General features: G+C 40.5%; 1 protein-coding gene across 5 annotated transcripts in view; it reads right to left on the reverse strand.

Moving 5' to 3' along the window:
• The window catches only part of Abcb5 (ATP binding cassette subfamily B member 5), a 95,610-nt gene that overhangs the window by 37,012 nt on the left and 39,149 nt on the right, over window positions 1-19,449 (reverse strand). For all 5 annotated transcript variants that reach the window (NM_001446919.1, XM_087553587.1, XM_087553585.1 and 2 more), the window contains 6 exon segments: window positions 846-923; window positions 1,063-1,167; window positions 2,413-2,556; window positions 6,942-7,082; window positions 12,130-12,291; window positions 16,177-16,347. In NM_001446919.1, coding sequence (NP_001433848.1) covers window positions 846-923; window positions 1,063-1,167; window positions 2,413-2,556; window positions 6,942-7,082; window positions 12,130-12,291; window positions 16,177-16,347 — 801 coding nt within the window.

The following is a 19,449-nucleotide window of genomic DNA, read 5'->3' on the forward strand; positions in this document are numbered from 1 at the left end:
ATTTCCCCATGAGCTCTGCTGACAGAAGGTAAATCAAGTCTTCAATGATTATGGGCTCTTAGGGGGACACCATCACCTCAGATGCCAGACTTCCTTCTGGCAGGAGATTAGAACTTGATCCACCTAGCTCAGCTATTTCCAAGAGTGATTGGTCATCTGCATAGTGTGGCCTGCCAGGCACACAAATGTCATCTGAATAGATGGCTTTCTCCACAACAGCTGAGAGCCTGGGGGACTTTTGAATGGGGAGAGAAAAGCCTTCTCTGGCTCAAGGATGAGACCTTAGGACATCAGGGAGTCCTACAAGGGTATTCTGAGGTGCCTGAGTTCGCATCTCTTCTTTTCAGTTTTAACATGTGGTCTTCCTTTCTCATCCCGACATAACTTTGTGCATCAAAGGGACGCTGAACACAATGAATACTAGCCTCAGAATTTGGGTTTTTAAATTTTTAATTGTGTGTATGTGTGTGTGACTGTGCATGGTTACATGCATGTGAGTGCAGTTCCCTCAGAAACCAGAGATGGTCACGTTCTCCAGTCAGAATTACAGGTGGTTGTGAGCCACCTGGTGGAGATTCTGGGAACTGAACTCAGGTTTACTAGAAGAGCAGTATGCCTCCTTGATTGCTGAACCATTTCTCCAGACCCAGGATAGGCTTTTATTAGAAGAATATGCCCATAAGAATTCTAATGGTAGATTTTGCTGCCTAGAGCAAATAACAAAAAGCATGCTTTTCAATGATCTGATATGAAGATTATGTCAAGAAATGAGAAAGAATTAAAGGTTAGAATGTTTGACAACAAATCTAAATTAAAAGAAGAAAAATTTTTCTCTGTTCACTGACCTGATAGAGCATGGCTTTGAATGCTGAGTGTCTTAACCTCATGGCTAAAATTTCTTCTGCTCTGCCATAAAACAACCCCTAGGAAACGAACAAAAAGTTCTACATTTATTCTTAATTCTCTTTGTAATGTTTCGGTTATTATGTTTTAAACCGGAACGGGGAAGATAATGTGAACACGTGATCCTGCTCAGGGCTGTTTAGTCAGTTAAAGATTTACCTGCATCAAGTAGGTGACAAGAGCCACTATGCCCAAGACGACTAACATCATAGAGTAGAGCTCTGCATCCTGCTTTAATGTAGTTTTATTTTTATCTTCGAACATCTGAGAAGGAGCAGAGTTTCCTTCAGAAGCTTGGAGGAAAGTGTAAACAGAAAACAAAACCAACCTCGCTTAAAACATCTATATACATCAGGGTTTTCTACAGGAATTACAATGTAAAGAAAAAGCTATATGCATTTCTGAGCAAAAGAAAAGAAAACAAAACAAACAAAAAACAAACCAAACCACTATTATTACTCTCTCCTCTACTTTTAATACACATGATAAAAGCAGCTTACTTTTAATTTGCCTGCATTTGCTTGGTAAATATATCAGACAAATGGGTCTTGTATTACAGTATGTCTTCCTTTTTTTATTATTATTTGAATTTTCTTTCCTTCCTTCCCTTCTTCCCTCTTTCCCTTCCTTCTTTGTACATGTTTGTGTGAATCTTTGGGGTATTCGTGTATAGGTCAGGGTTCAACTTTGGCAATAGATTCTTTCTTGCTTTGCAAATTGTTAAGACAGAGCACATCCTGTTTCTGATGCACTGCACGTTCTAGTCTGCCATCCATACACTTCCTGCCTACGCTCTGTCTGTCTGCCACCTTGCCATAGAGCACAGACGTACATGACCACATTTGGCTTTTTATGTGTGTTCTGGGGATCAAACTCAGGTTGTCAAACTTGTGTGGCAAGTACTTCTAGCCACAGAGACAGCTTTCTGACCTTATAGTATTTTTTTCAATTAGTTCAGCAGTTTGAATCATTGTTTCTAATAACTTTTAATAACTCACATTTCTTAATGTTTTTCTAAAGTGAGGCATTTGTATGTGTCCCTAGACGTCGTTCACAGAGCTAGGCCTTAGACCTACACATTGGCACGGAATGCATCTGTGCACAGGGGGTGCTGAAAGCAGTGTTGGTCTAGTGAGATCCTGAACTAGTCAGCTCTCAAGGGCTCTGGCACAATCCCAAACTCTATTCCCTCTCCCTGAGCTGGCTGGTAATAAAAGTCTGTCATTGTTTGGACAGGTTGGGAAGAGAGAAGCTGTACCTGTCTCTTTTATTGTTTCAGTGCTTAGGAATGCTGATACAACACTGGAGTCAGAATTAAAAAGCAAAGCAATTTCTTTACAGATCACTCAGACACCAACAGGAGCTACCTTTCCAACAGGGACTCTGTCCTGGGGTTGACCCACTGAAAGTTCTGGTTCCCATTTGGCTGGTCAATACACTACAGCTCTGTGCTCTCAGATTATGTTCAATTTAAGTTGTTGAAGGCATAAACACGTGAGTTTTACTTACAGTGACCAATTTTCCAAAGATGATGGAAAATGCTGGGTGAACAGACCCATTTAAAGCAGAAGCCAAAGTTCCCAGAACCACAAAAGGCCACTCGGACTTGCTTAATTTAAATATTTTTAATAGTGAAACTTCAGGAAGAGTTGTCTAAAAAATAAAACAAGTTGGTTAAGAACAACATCAGTCTGAGGGCATCATGGAGCCCAGAGAAGTGAGGCAGGACACGCAGAGGCGCACTGGAACTATCATATATAACAAATGTCAGTGTACAATTGTATTTTTCTTAGAAAAAAATTTACCACTATCATTACTAATAATGAGTCTCAAACATAAAAGAATCTTACATCAAAGTGACGATTTGTATGACATTAGTTTTTGGAATTTTACTTAGTTGTACTAAGAAAGTACAAAATTGGACTCAAGAGATGGCTCAGTGGTTGAGAACCAGGATTTGATTCCCAGCACCTATATGGGAAGCACATAACCTGTAACTCCAGTCCCAGGGCATCTGATGCCCTCCTCTGACTTCTCAAGCATCATACACATGAGATGCACAAACAAGAAAAAACAGTCATATACATAAAGCATAAAATAATAAAAAATTTAAAAAGAAAGCACACGGTAGGTCACTTGTTTAGGTACCTAAGGTCACAAGAAATAAGAGACTTGATTTTTCTTACTCTTGTCAGATTAAATTCCATAATCTAGGCAGGGGTTAGGCAGGAAGTCAGCAGAGAAAGTACAGGAGGTCAGTGCTTTACTAGAATTTTAGCCCTGGAAGTGTTCCAGTTCGTTTGTGTGGTGTGGTTTGAGGGCACACATCCTGTAAGGTGCACAGGCTGTGTGCTCACAGACTACAGGAATGGTGTCCCATGCAGTACAGGAGAGACAACCAGGAACACTGCTATGTTCACCGAGTGATTGATACTGAGTTAACGGTCAGCCATCACACATTCAGGAACATTTAACTGTTGTCAGTTCTTTTACTTTTGTGATGCCAGCATTCAGTTGTGACGCCCATGTATGCAGTTGTGAGTCACAGTTTTAAAAGACGTGGTTTTATTTTATTTTATTTTATTTTATTTTATTTGGTCCCTATGGATTTAAAAAGCCCAGATTTTTTTTTAAAAGGAGTACTGCTTAAATAGTGTTAACAAGACAGAAAAGCAAAACATAAAATAAAGCAAAATAAAAATGAAAAAAATCTCTGTAAAATCGTGGGCAATGTCATGAGACATTAATCAAATGCAACGTTACCTTATATTACAGATTAAAGAATGTTTAGAGTCAACCTGATGTAGAAATATGAAAAGGGCATTTTCTATACAGGCACAAACCAATCTGATGAAGTTAGAAATCTCCTAAAGAGTTTCAAATTTCCTCTGATTATTTTAGACATTTATTAAGTTGTGATTTGTACAGAGCCAACTGAACATGCATGAGTAATTTGGGGGTTTGGAAGCCTCTAGTTATTCATGAGACCACTAACATAGTGCCATAGTTAGTACGACTGCTTCCCCAGAAGGTTCCTCTTGCGTTTTGCAAACCCTCTCCCTCCAGTTTCCAGGCCAGCTCCTTCAACCTTTGCTCATCCCTGAAACTCACATTATTTATGGTTTTTTTGTTTTGTTTTGTTTTGTTTTTCAGTGTCAGGACATAGTTTATTTTCCATAATCTCTCCAGTGTTTACTTGCTTTTTTAGATTTTTCTTTCTCCCTTCCTGGTCTACTCATCCATCTACACATTTTTTTTCAAGTCAGTACTATTGTTTTTTATTATATAATTATAATCAAGTAATGAATAACAATAAACAGTTCTTTATACAGAATTCATAAAGTCAAAATATTTTATCATATCTATTTACATCTCTGTTTAATATATTTTCCTTTTTAAACATTTTTTATTAATCTCTTTACATGCATTTCTTTTTTTAAATTTTTTATTAGATATAGTTCTTTATTTACATTTCAAATGTTATTCCCCTTCCCGGTTTCCTGTCCATAAGCTCCCACTCCCCTCCCTTCCCCCTCCCCCATACGGATATTCCCCCAATACATCCCCCTCACAGCCCCCCATATTCCCCTGCACTGGGGGTCCAACCTTGGCAGGACCAAGGGCTTCCCCTTCCCCTGGTGCCCCAACAAGGCTATTCTCTGCTACATATGCAGTTGGAGCCCTGGGTCAGTCCATGTATAATCTTTGGGTAGTGGTTTAGTCCCTGGAAGCTCTGGTTGGTTGGCATTGTTGTTCTTATGGGGTTGCAAGCTCCTTCAGCTCTTTCAGTCCTTCCTCTAATTCCCCCCAAGGGGGTCCTGCTCTCAGTTCAGTGATTTGCTGCTAGTATTGACCTCTATATTGGACACAGTCTGGATATGTCTCTCAGGAGAGATCTATATCCAGTTCCTGTCAGCATGCATTTTTAAGCTTCATCAATCTTATCTAGTTTTGGTGGCTGTATATATATAGGCCACATGTGGGTCAGGCTCTGAATGTTTCTGTCTATTTTTTTTCCTCTTTTCCCCCACTTTGTAGTTTGGGCGCTGCTAATTTTTTTTAATGCTTTGTTTGGAAGTTTTTAATATAGCCTGATTCAAGTACTACATCAGATATGAGGTTTACAAATACTTTCAGTTTATGGTTTATTCTGTTGCTTAAATCTGTTTTATAAATGGCAATGTTCTTCACTCTGGTAATACCGCATTTGTTGTTATTCTTTTCTTATCAGTATGTTTTTGGTATTACAGTTAGGAAACCTTAAGGTTGCAAAGATTTCCTATTAGGTATTCTCACATAAATTCAACGTTTTTACATTAATTAAGAGTGTGTGTGTGTGTGTGTGTGTGTGTGTGTGTGTGTGTGTGTGTGTGTTGTGTATCTATGCACATGCCACTGGATATATGTATAGGTCAGAGGAAAATTGTAGAAGTCTAGTATTCTACCATGCGGGTGTGGGAATTGAACTCAGGTTACCAGAAATCTTCTCAGTCGTTTTATATTTTGTTTTGTTTTACTATTAATTTTTTATTAAATGCTAGATGTCATAAATTTTACTCTATTGGTTACTTGAAATAAATGAAAATCCCTATGATACCCACTGATGACATCTATAGTTACCAACAAGTGGCAGTGTTGGATAGGGTAGCAGAAGGGTAATTCAGAGCCCAGGCAGATAACTGGCAAAGCACAAGTACAAAGTATCACACAGGGGTCAGGAATGTGGGGCTGGGGAGAAGGAGAGCTCTGGAACTCAGGGAACAGGGAAGATGGTGAGTGGTGCTCATGACAAGGCATGCTGGGCTTTGTTCTTTGTCAACTTGACACAAACCATAGCCTTTAGGGAAGAAGGATCCTCCATTGAGAAAATGCCTCAACATGGCCTGTTAGGTAAATCTGTGGGGCATTTTCTTGATTAATGACTCACGAGGGCAGTCCCAGATCCTGTGGGCACTGCTACTCCTGGGCAGGAAGTTATATAGAAAACCAACCTAAGTGAACCATGGGGAGCAAGTTGGTAAGCAACCTCCATGGCCTCTGCTTCAGTTACTGCCTCTAGGCTCCTGCTCCCTTCATGATGGACTACAATTGTACGCTGAAATAAACCCTTTCCTCTCCAAGCTGCTTTTGAGTATGGTGATTATCATGGCAATAGAAACCTGGCCAGGAATGGTACTGAGAACATTCAGTTGTAGGTCAAGAGCCCAAGTTATGTTAGAGGAAGGAGTTTCATTGTGATACAGAAGTGAGACAGGGTAGAATGGTGTGACTGAAGAGAGTACTGAATAGTATCAGGGGCACAGAGGGATAAAGCGAGTGACCTTTGTGTTAGAAGCAGAGAACATACTTGGGGACAAGAATCCCTGTTCATGGGAGCAGAGGGTACTAAAGGGCTGAACTGTGCAGGTGGCTTGTCTGCATCCAGGCTGTTGTAGCAGCAGTGGCAGGCGAAAGAGACATTGAGATGAACTAGAAACCCCTCTCTACATGTAGGGAAAGCAGGGAGTATGTAAATGACCAATAGGGTCAAGATACTATGGCCTGGGATTTAAGAATCTTGAGTTGGTTGTGACTTCCAGGCTCACCTCCATTCTTAGAAAAGCACCTTTTCCTTCTTTAATAGTTGGTTTGGATTTCATGACTATTCACTTGTTGTTCATCCAATTCTTTATTTAAGACACGAGGAAGTCCCATTGGATGCCCTCCAGACTCAGATCCACAACATCTTAAACCAAATTAAGCTGGTGGTAGCCATGGGGTGGCATGGAGTGGCTGCTGTTTTAACCCATAGTTTTCCTTGTAGGAAGGAACACCATGTTTTCATGAAAATTATTTTCCTTCCCAACAAGGGACTGTTTTGGCAAAAATGCAGTTCATTGGATGCCCTCCCCCACCCTTAGCATCACAGGGAAATGAGAGCAAATGTTTGTGATTTATCAGCACTGTACTATTTTATTGTAAGTCTATTCTAAATTTCACAAGGATCAATTGGACTCTGGAGAACATGTACGCAAGCATGTTGATAGGTGAACCATTACCTTTTGATGGGGTACAGCTTCCTCAAACTGGTCAGTGCAGGGGGACTTGGCGCTATTCACATTGCACAGAGAACCATTGCTGGCATTCCCTGCAGCGGAGCATGTCCTTGACTCCATTTGTTCATCGACCTTTTTAATATCCTTCAAGGAAGAATGCACAGACTGTAATAATGATGCCTTCGATGAAGAACAGACATGCTGATGACTTAAAAGTAAAAAGGCAGGGATAGGGAGACAGCCCAGCTGCCAAAGTGCTTGCCCAGCAAACACAAGGACCCGAGTTTGGTTCCCAGGACACAAGTTTTTAAAAAGCTGGGCATGGTGGACTATACTTAGCATCCTAGTGCTGGAGAAGAAGGGAAGAGGTGGGAGATGGGGCCAGGGAGCAGCTGGAGGGTAAGGATATGGACAGATAGAGGTAGATCGATCCTTTTGACTTGCTGGCTACCAAGGTTAGCATAATTGGTGAGATATAAGCTACTTAGATTCTTACATAAAAAAGCAAGCATACAAGGTGGATGGTGCTTTCATGCACACACATGAATACACACATACACACATACACATTCATGCACACATACATTTGCACACACCCATGCACATACATGCACTCATGCATGCACACACAGAATATATACACACACATGCACACACACATACACACACACACCAATACACACAAAGGGAAAGAATACAAAGGTATTTTATTGTTGTCACTTTAAAGTTTATGTGTGTGTGGTGTGTGGCCTGTACCTGAGACAGAACTTAGGAGACAGTAATACTTTCCTGGACTGAGATTTCAAAGCAAAGTGGGTGTTTATTGGTGCTCCCTAAGAATAAAGTGATATATATATATATATATATATATATATATATATCTGTTAAATTCTAAATTCTAATCTAGATTGCACTGTACCTAGTTTTTTTTTTACCTTTTCTTTTTTTTTGTAATTCAGAAAGATGAGGGCAATTTTATTGAGACACCCAAGCAGTATTCTCCATTGATCCAGGAGTGAGAGAGTAGATTTGTGATTTTACCAGACGTCCCTTCTAGTACAGAGAGTTTACACAAGATGATGGGAGCCCAGATAGGGTAGCAGCTGAGAGAAGGGCAGGTGGACAATGAGGGTGTGCACAAAGACCACATTCCAGGGATGTTTGGATTCTTCAATAATCTGAAGAATAGCCAATGAATCACAGAGGTACAGTGAATTTTAACCAGGCTGACTTGTTATCATCTGTAATCAGACACTCCTATGCTATCCTCTTTCTTTCTGTTATTTTTCTACCATGGAAGAAATCTTTTATTGGCTATCATTCTCTTTCCTTCAGGAGTTACTCTGTGGAAAATTTAAAATAGAATCTGACCAGCTCTCATAGTACAGTTTTCTGAGAAAGAGTTCTATTATTGGTCAAAGACAATCCATTTTCCTAAGGAGCTTGCTAGACAAAAGAGAATGAGAATGGAGGGAGTATTAAGTGTTTTAAGTAGAGATGAGGAAAGGACCAACCAAAACTAAGGATGGATGAAAAGTTTTTATGGAAAACTATTTACTTTGTAAACTAACTAAAAAAAGTATAATTTGAACATAGGTACCCTGCACGAGTAAATGCAAACCCTATTGCCAGGCCTCGGATACCTTACAACTTAAGGAGGCCCCAGAGGCCTCCAACACAAGACAGGCTGTTGTCATTGCTGTTAGCTGCTCACCAGAACTAGAGAGAATGTAGGATCCTATTGTTGAAGAGAAAACACAGTTTGGTTGTAAGACATAGAGAAACCAAGCTGAGATTGACCTGAGAACTTCTTTCTTTCCAAGTGCTGGGAGACTATAAGGGAAGCTGGGGGAGTAAAAGCAGAGTAGTCTTACCTAGCACTGGTCCCCGAGTACAACAACACTGATCTACAACACACCTGCAAGGTGATACCATAGTTGCATGAAGGTTACTGGGATAACTGCTTTCTTATTAAATCTGATGCCTGGACACAGGAAGAAATTGATGTCTAACTGTAAGTTTTACATGACTCTAAACATTGTCAAAGCTCATGGATTTTCAGAAGGTCATAAGTCCTGGGAGGGAACATACGTTGTATTGTTAAATGAACGTGTCAAATTGTCTTCTAATTATTTACGCTTATATTCATAAATTAGTGTTACTCTTCAATCTTGTCCAGAGAAGCTACTTTCTGCAGTGAGCAGCAGTTAGTACAGAGACTGAGAGCTCCATAAGTGCTGAGAATAAGTGACTTGTTACCAACCTGGACACCTCAAGGCTCAAGGAACATAGTGGGGGGAAAGGCCAAGGATGGGAAAGAAGAGTGCTGTGAAGTACTGTCTTCTGGACACAACATGGTCACTGTATCCACTGACTCACCACAGCCATGATTACCTGAGCAAGATCAACTCACACAGTCATGATCACCTGAACAAGATCAAGCCAAGAAGATCAGTCTCCCAGCAGACAACACTGATTGGACTCAGTGAGTTACAAAAACAGAAAGATAGAAAAGACGACAAAAAGAATAGTCCGTGAAGGTGGAAGGGGGATGTTGTAGGGTAGGTTGGAGAAGTTGGGAGTAGGTCGGAGATCAAGATGCATTGTATACGTGTATAAGTTTGTCAAGGTACAAATATAAGATATACTAGGAAAATGCATCTGTACTTGGTTGATTTTTTAGATTTATTTATTTATTGGTTTCTTTGACTGAATGTATGTATTTGTATGCCTGGTGCCATGAAGGTCATGAGAGGGTATCAGATTCCATGGAACTGGAGAGGATTTTTTGGTTTTGTTTTTTGTTTTGTTGTTTTGTTTTGCGATATGGCTTCTCTGTGTAGCCCTGGCTCTCCTGGAACTCACTATGTGCATCAGGATGGCCTACGATCCACAAATCCACCTGCCTCTGCCTCCCAAGTACTGTGATTAAAGGTATGTGACACCACTGCCTGGTGAAATTAGGGTTATGGATGGTTATTAACTATTATGTGAGTACTGGGAGCTGAACCTTGGTCCTTTGGTGGTGGTGGTGGTGGGGTTACCACAACATGAGGAACTGTATTAAAGGGTGGAAGCATTACAAAGATTGAGAACCAGTGGTCTAAGGAATGAAAAGTCATGCAAATTCAGTTGTCAAATAACATCTCCCTTTAATTTTAAAGGAAACACAGACTGTAGACAAATATGAAATAAAATCAAGTAGTTAATCAAGTAGGTTGTACTTCCTTTTCTTCTTTTCATTTTTTAGTGTGTATATGTGTTGTTATACATAAGTACGTGTGTGTGTGTGTGTGTGTGTGTGTGTGTGTGTGTGTGTGTGTAGGACAGAGGTTAAAATTGAGTGTCTTCCTCCATTGCCCACCATCTTACTTTTTGAGGTAGGGTCTTTCGTTGAAGCTGGGATCATGATTTTGTCTAGATTGGCTGGCCAATGAGCTCCAGAGATCTACCTGCCTCTGCCCATCTCAGAGCTGGAGTTTCATGGTGTTCCACAACAGTTCCACAGTTCCTGGCTTTTACGTGTGTTGGGGATCTGAACTTAAGTGCTCATGCTTATATGGCAGGCATGTTATTGACTGAGACATCTTCCCAGAAACTTCCCCACTTTAAAAACAAACAAACAAACAAACAAACAAACAAGCCAACAACAAAAGCAACCTTACTCTCATTATTTGTCTGGAACTCACAAGAATCCTTATGCTTCTGCCTCCTGAGTGCTGGGAATACAGGCCTGAGTCACCATGCTCTGTTGAAAAGGATCTAATCCACATGCAGTCACCAAACCCAGTTACTATTGGGGATGCCAAGAGGTGCATGCTGACAGGAGCCTAATATGGCTGTCTCCTAAAAGGTTCTGCCAGAGCCTGACAAATATGGTCAATGCTTACAGCCAACCATTGGTCTGAGAACAGGGTCCCCAGTGAAGGAGTTAGAGAAAGGACTGAGGAGGTAGCTAAGGGGGTTTGCAACCCCACAGGAAGATAACAATATCAACCAACGAGAAACCCCAGAACTCCCAGGGACTAAACCACCAACCATTGAGTACACACGGAGGAACTCATAGCTCCAGCTGCATACATAGCAGACATCAATAGGAGGAGAAGCCCTTGATCCTGTCAAGGCTCATGCCCCATTGTAGGGAAATGCCAGGGCAGGGAGTGGGTGGGTGGGTGGGTAGGGGGAGCACCCTCATGGATACAAGGGGTGGGGGGATAGGATGGGGGGGTTTCTGGAGGGGAAACCAGGAAAGGGGATAACATTTGAAATGTAAATAAAGAAAATATCCAATAAAAGAAAAGAAAAAGAAGAAAAGTGTATTTCAACTTTCTGTTTTGTTATCATTACCCTTAGGTTATGCTAAATAACACTAACTTAGTGGAGTGGACAAAGTTAGAACTCGCAGTTTTATTACCAACTTGGTGAGGGGATGGAGACTCACAGCTCTCTCTACTTCTTAACTTGTAAAACAATAATGTGAACATTGGAGATAGGACCAGACAGTTGAAGTAAAATAAACAGAAAAAGACTAAAGCTATTTACCGATATAAGAGCCCTTAGGAAGACGTTGGTTCTCTAGAGTAGGAGAAAGAAGCAGGAGTAGAATGAAGGCGATGATGAGGGTTAATTTCGTCTTCTTCTACTCATGTGTTTAAGGAAAGAGTCGTGTAAAATCCAGCAGGCTGGATCTCAGCACAGGCAGATATGAGTCCTGAAAACTGGGAGGTGGTAACTTTATCCCCACCCTTTTGACTACCCAGTAGGAGCTCTGCATTCCACCTATGAGGATGCATATGTATGGAGCAGAGTTTGCGTGTGTGTGTTCATGCCACAGATATTTAGTAAGTTCCACTGCATGCCATGCACACTGTCTGCTGCACTGCACATTTTGACACCTGCCCCTGGCCCTTCTAACAGGCTTCTAAAAATGGCTGATATCTTTTTCTCACTGTCTCTCCCAGCATTCATTTTTCTTCATGAAAGGCTAACTTTTATCCTGAAGGGCACAACCAATTTTTTTTTGTTTGTCTTTTTAATCTATATTGCTGTCTTATCCCTCTGACTTTCTTCTCGGCATTATCCCCCACCTTGTAGTCTTTGAAACCCTTCTGTGGGGAATGTAACCCTGCCCTGCCCTGTCCTGCTTCTTGCTTTACAAAGAAGTATACGCATGGAACACGCAGTAGTCTACCTGTGCCACAGCGAGGGAGTAGTACAGTCCCTGCTTTGCCATTAGTTCAGCATGGGTCCCTTTCTCCACCACCTCGCCATCCTTCATCGTCACAATCAGGTCTGCCCCACGAATAGTGGAGAGCCGGTGTGCTACCACAAGTGTAGTCCGGCCTTTGCTTGCCTACGAACAAAAGACACGGAAAATAAACAGGAGAGTGTTAGCAGTAACTTCTGCGATAGTCAGGGCTACTTATTTTCACAACTATTTTATAAAGAACTCACCCTGGGATACAGAAACTCAGAATACTTAGCAGATTAGAAGGGCTAGTAGAAATTAGGATATAAAAAAGTAATATGTTCCAAATTGTTTTTTTAAATAAAAACTATATATCCATAGTATCTTAGATCTAGAAAGAAACCTAACAAGAGTTTTTGGACTATCTAACCATTACAGCAAAAGAGATCTAAGGTTTAAACTATTGTCACCTCTCAAATGAGCATATTCTTTGACAAGTTATGTGCCGACTCAAGGTTAAATATGTTTTAATCTGACTTACGACAATCATTAGTACTTAGATGGGTACACATAAGGGCGTTGATACATTTCAAACTGAATCTATCCAGCTCACATGGGCATGTCATTACTAGCATTTAGAAACCAATACTTGCCCTGTCTTGTGACTGCCAATGCTCACCCATCAAAGGGACCACCTTATTCCCAGTAACGTGTGTGTGTGTGTGTGTGTGTGTGTGTGTGTGTGTGTGTGTGTGTGTGTGCTTATATACATGGAATCTGCACTCTATATCCTTGATTGTCCAAGCATCAAGCTTTATGGCTTTGAGACTAACCATTTTGTTTCCTACACCTACAAAGTATTTTACTGTATGACTATAATTTATCCATTCTATTACTAAATATTACTAACTAGGTTTGAGTTGCCTTTAGTTTTTGTTCTTGTTTGTTTGTTTTTTTTTTTATAATAGATAGATTCTTTCATGTGTTTATTTGGTGAACAAATTTATAGATACCTATCATTTGTACAGTTCAAAAGGGGTTGCTAAGACATAGGGTGTCCCAGTCTATAAAGGCCCAAAGAGAAGGACAAACCAGATAGCATTCTATTTACACCAACAAGGTAGAACCCTTTTGGTCTGATAGATGAGTGTTATTATATTGAAGCTTCCATTTACATTTTCCTAAAGAAAAATGAAGATGAATGACTTTTCAACTGGTTAGTGAAAACGTGAAACTCTGTTTTGTGAATGGCCCAGATCTTTTGCCCCTTTTGGTGTGGGAGCCATCTTTCTTTGGCTATTATCAGGAACTGTTTTCAGAGCCCGGTATCGGGACTTCATGAGAAGCTGATCTTCCATGTATGTGGTTGTCTTCTCACTCTCTGCTGTTTTCCAATGGATAGAAACTTCAAAATTTAATGATGTTCTGTTTAGTGACTCATCTCTTTTCTAATATGCCTTTCGGGCCCTGTTTCAGAAATCCTACCAACCCCCGACCCCTCTGTTCTCACAGATATTTTTCTGTTTTTTTCCTTCAGGTTTTACTATTACGCTTTCGAGTTTACGCCTTTAATTCATCTGAAATCGATTTCTGTGCGTTATGTCATTGTTAGTTTTAATTAAATGGGTGTTCTAGCGGCCCTTCCATATGTAAGGTGATATTATTTCAGGCCTCTCTTTGTATTGTGCATTATTCTGTTGGTCAGGGAACCTGTCCTACACTGGCGATGCTCTGTGCTAACCAGGATAAAGCTGAAATCGTTTTGTGATCTAGTAGTTTGAGCCTACCAGCTTTGTTTTCCTCCATGTGCATTTGCCAACCTTGGACGAATTCGCTTTGCAGCTCGGTAACAGGCACTGGGCAGGCACCCGACTGAATGTCAGCACCACATGCTACCACTGTATCACAGCTGTTTAATTTCTTATTCTTAATTCTATTCTTATCTGTTTCAGAGAAGGAAATTGGAACTCTGAACACTAAGAAGCTTGCTTGTTTCAGGCCGCTGGAAGAGCCAGTCACTGGAAGGGCACCGCTAAGGGCGGGGCTATAAATGTCTCTTTATCTCAATGGATGTGCTTACTGAAACGAATGTGGGTTTCTTTCAAAGTCTTGCATCTCCAATCTATAAGAGAAGGAAAGGCTTCAAAACACTAGTTATTGAGAATCGAAACAAATAAAATTATGATATAACCTTATATGGAAAATGCAGGGGAAACTGATGCATCCTACTACGACTATGCTTAAAAAGTATTACTGTTCAGGAATGTAAAGCAGAGTGTGAAAAGCCTTCAACAGGCCTGCGAGTTATTATGTGAAAGAAACCAGCGTGCAGAGATGAAGACTGGAAACATCTACCAAGGCTGAAATGCAAAAGGACGCAACTGAGAAAGGCTGGGATATGCAAATGAACAAGCTAGACTATAAACAAACAAGGTGGGGTATGCAAATGAGCAAGAAAGCCCAGGGGGTTTGCCCTCTGAGTGTGGGGCCATTTTGCAAACTTTTCTCTGAGCTCTGGCTTATATCCTCCCTGAGAATTTTTTTTCTTCCCTTCCCTTCCCTTCTCCCTTTCCCTTCCCTTTCCCTTTCCTTTTCCCTTTCTTTTCCCTTCCTTTCCCTTTTCCCTTCCCTTCCCTTCCCTTCTTTCTGCCTTCCTTCCCTCCTTCCCTCCTTCCCTCCTTCCTTCCTTCCTTCCTTCCTTCCTTCCTTCCTTCCTTTTTTTATAATAAACTATCTCTGTTTCTACTATTCTCCACATATCCCTGTCCAACCTCTTGTTCCAGGGCACAGGAACCTGGAAATCCCAGAGGCTATTCACTGAACCCAATATCTGCTGACATCCGCAGGATATTCTAAAGTGAGGAAAAGGGGGATACTAGAACTTTCTTAGGATAGCAGGAAGCTATAACTTAAGCTAGGGTCTGGAACATTAAAGAGCAGTAATGATTAACATCAATATCTCAGATGATGACAGGGTATTCTTCCTGGATTTGATTTTTACAGTTACATAAGAAATTAAAACTGGACATGAGATACCAATGAAAGCTAGCCTTTTACAGTAAGCAGATCCTTTCTACTAGTTTTAATTCTAGAATATGTTAAAATATCTGTGAATGTCACATACATACCTGCTTATATATTCAGACACACACCACACACATAGACACATTGTGTATATATATATATATATATATATATATATATATATATATATCTGTATGAATGTGTATGTATGTGTGCTCATATCATAATGTATACACAGAAGTTAGAGGACAACTTCCTGGGATCAAACTCAGATCTTCAGTCTTGGGAGCTTGGCCTTTACTAGCTGAGCCATCTCATTGGCTTCATATTTCCACATTTGGTAGGAATGTATACACATATAAATAGTCCATATACATACATGCATATATATGTATACACACATATGATTGTATCTATCTATCTATCTATCTATCTATCTATCTATCTATCTATCTATCTATCATCTCTCTGTGTGTGTGTGTATATGTGTGTGTGTGTGTGTGTGTGTGTGTGTGTGCGTGTGTGTGTGTGCATACATATTTTATACCAGCCAACCTATCTAGGAAAGCAGTAATAGAATAATTTGGTTCAGTAGTGAGGAATGAAGTGTGCCATTCAGAAGTGACGTCTAAGTTATTCTAAAGTCTCTCACATTCATGACAGTGGCCAATACCATTTGAGGAAGATAACTAGAAGTCAAGGCTTCTCTCTTTGATGTGAAATTGTGTTAATGTATATACCCGTGGGAGACATTAAAAAAGAAAAACGAAGGATGCCCACTGCTGTTTCTGTGATCAGGGTGTTGTTGCTATTGGCAGAAGAGGCCTGCTGGAATGGACCGGTGTATAGATTGATGGCTTGTATATATGGTGTGTGTGTGTGTGTGTGTGTGTGTGTGTGTGTGTGTGTGTGTGTGTGCATACGGGCGCACTCTAGGAACTCTGAAAACTACTATCTGGTATCCAAAGAATCCCAAATCTGTACTTTTTTGTACTTTGGAACTCAGAAGTGATTCTACCCACTTACCTTCTCCAGTGCGGCTTGAACAAGTGACTCACTCTCTGTGTCGAGGGCAGATGTAGCCTCATCTAGGATTAGAATTTTGGGGTTTCGAACTAGCGCTCGAGCAATGGCGATTCTCTGTTTCTGGCCTCCACTCATCTGAGCTCCTTTTTCCCCTACTAGTGTATTAAATTTCTAATGACATATAGAGAGGGAAAAAAAGCACAAGAACAGAAAGGTGATTAAATGACTTAGAGGAGGAAATGGCAGGCACATGTGTGCTTTGATACCAGCTTAATGGTCACTTTATTATGGCTGTTCAGAGTCCTAGATTTGATCATTGTGAAAACAAACACCTCTGAGGAAAAGTCCTAGCAAAGAGAACAAGGAAAGGTGACTTAGGACCAAACCAGATAAACAGAAAGAAGGATTCTTAGAAAAATTCTTAACTGGAGTGAGTTTTCAAATCTCTTTTAGATGACCTCAGAGTATTTAAAAAAAAAATCTGAGAAGCATTCACTGCTGTAGTGTTTGTTGGCCATTTGATATGTTGTCTATACTTTTCCTTTGGAGACTCTGAAAAATAGTAAGACAAAAATGAATTCTACTTAACAGGGTATGGTGATGCCCGCCTCTAAGCCTGGTGTGGAGGAGACACAGGCAGGATGGTCAGGAGTTCAACTGCACATCAAATCCAAAGTCAGCCTGGCCTACAGGAGACTGTGCCTCAAAAACAAAACCAAAAGACGGTGTGGTAGTGCACCACTTTCATCCCACCATTCAGGAGGCAGAGGCACATAGGTTTCTGTGAGTTCAGACCCATTTGGTCTACGTCCAGAGTTCAAGGACGAGCAGGGCTCTGTAGAGAGACACTGTCTCGAAAACATAAGATAAACACACAAAACGCAAACAGACTGAACTGAACTTATCACAACTCTTTTTTTAAAGGCTTCATTTTTTTTCCCTAGACCATTTTCAGTCTTGGGAAACATTTAAGACCCTCTCTATTCATTTGTTTCTTGATAAACACATTTTTAACAAATTGGATATTATTATATTATGTGGTAATTTCTTGACCCTGTGTTCTGTATTAGTCACATTCTATTTGGTTAGGCACACATCTCATCAAGGAGAGAAGTTCAACTATTCTTTCTAAACCTTTCATTTCTAGAGACCCCCCCCCCCATTCCCTTTTAAAAAAGTCACTCTCGGGACTGGAGTGACGGCTCAGCGGTTGAGAGCACTGGCTGCTTCTGCAGAGGATCCACCTTTGGTTCCTACAATCCACCTGTTGCTCATAATCCCCTGGAACTCCAATTCTTAAGAATCTGATGACCTCCGTGGACACTGCACACATGTAGTGTGCAGACAAACATGCAGGCAAACTCATACACATCAAAAAAATTTTTTTAAAAAGGATGAAATATTTTAAAAAATCAGTCTTATTGTAGAATAATTATGCACAATAATCGGACATATTTTATGGATATAGCCCTGTTATTTTTTTGGCAAATAAATTAGTTCTACAGTGACCTTGAAAATCTTCTCAGGGTCCTTTTCAGCCCAAACCTGATCTTGCTTCAAAATAGCTAAATTTGATTCTGACAGTGCAAATTTAATTATTATTTTTTTAAAGACAGCTTCACGTGAAGCTCTGGATAGCCTCGGATTTGCTATGCAGACCAGAACGACTTTGAACTGTTCTTGGGCCATCTTCCCGCTTACCCTTTCCAGGTGCTGGGATTACAAGTGTGAGCCATCCAGTCTGGATTTATGTGGTGTTGGGACTTGAACCCGGGGCTTCTCGCTTGCTAGACAAACTCTCTACGGAGTCGTACCCTTGATCCATGTAGTGGTGTTTGGGTTTTCGTTTTTGTTTGTTTTTTTTTCCTTAAATGATTTCATACAAATATGCAATGTATTTAGATTCTGTCTACCCCCTAGAACCCCATCCCACCCAAAGGCCAAATCCTCCTGCCCTTGTGGCTTCTGCTTCCAACGTCAAGCTCTGACCCACTGAGTCCAGTGTTCTTACTTGAGTGAAGGGCACTGCTGGAGCAAGTGTCCCCTCCGACAGCCCACATCCCTGTAGTAGCCTGACCTTCCCTTCCTCAGTATAATTTGAAATCTGCTCACGATTTGACAGTGGTTTACACTGTTGTGTTGTGTGTTTGTATAACCCCCCAATGTCATATCTGCCTTGGGTTCCCAAGTTCAGCCTCACCAAACAAAAATACCCCCAAACACTGCTGAGGTCAGTTAAATTTGAATTTGAGAAAATGGCTGACATATCAAAGCTTAAAAATTCACTGTTTCTCTGACATCTAAAATTTAACGGAGAACCCTGTGTTTCACCTGGTAGTAACTTGTTAACTCACTCAGGTCCTTATTTCCAAGTTTCGATTATTATGAATAAAGCTTCCAGGAGTATTTGTGGAAAAGACGATTTTGTGATTGTGTTTTCCTTTCTAGCAGAAGTTGATACACAGGAAGAGTGAGCTGTCCTGATCACATGTCCAACAGTCCAGCAGGCAAACTGCTTTATCCACTGCCGCTCTTCTTAGATGGGAGGGGTGGTTCAAGTGCTTATATTAGCACTCAAGTTACTTAAGCAAGTCTTTTTCATTTTGGCCATTCTAGCGAGCGTGAAATCACATCTGATTGTAGCTTTATTTCAGTTTTTCTTGATGACCAATAAAAATGTGCAGTTTTTATATATACATTGCTCTTAGTTCATCTTTTGCCAAACCTGGGGTTCTTTTTATTTTATTTTAATTTATCTTAGCTTTACTTTGTTTCTGGTTGTAACAATTTTTATTTTTATTTGTATTTATTTATTTTTTTAAAGATTTGTTTATTTCATGTCTGTGGATACACTGTCGCTATCTTCAGACACACCAGAAGAGGGCATCAAATCCCATTACAGATGGTTGTGAGCCACCATGTGGTTGCTGGGAATTGAACTCAGGACCTCAGTTAAGAGCTGTTAGTGCTCTTAACCTCTGAGCCATCTCTCCAGCCCCCTGTAACAATTTTTAAATAGTTAGATGTATGCCCTGGTCAGGGAGAGAGATATTCGGAACATTTTCTTGCTTGGTAAATCTAACATCTTCATTTTCTAAATATTGTTCTTTGAAAGAAGGTTTTAATTTAATTTAACTTAATCCAGTTTGTAACTTTCTTTTTGTTACTGTTTCTTTCCCCTTCTTGGGGAACTAACCCAGGGCCTTGTGCATCCCAGGCAAACACTCTGCACCAAATTACATCCTCAGCCTGTAGTCTCAGTTCCTTTTGTAA

Source organism: Rattus norvegicus, chromosome 6 (assembly GCF_021556685.1).
Source record: "Rattus norvegicus strain SHRSP/BbbUtx chromosome 6, alternate assembly SHRSP_T2T, whole genome shotgun sequence".
Taxonomy (NCBI): Eukaryota; Metazoa; Chordata; class Mammalia; order Rodentia; family Muridae; genus Rattus; species Rattus norvegicus.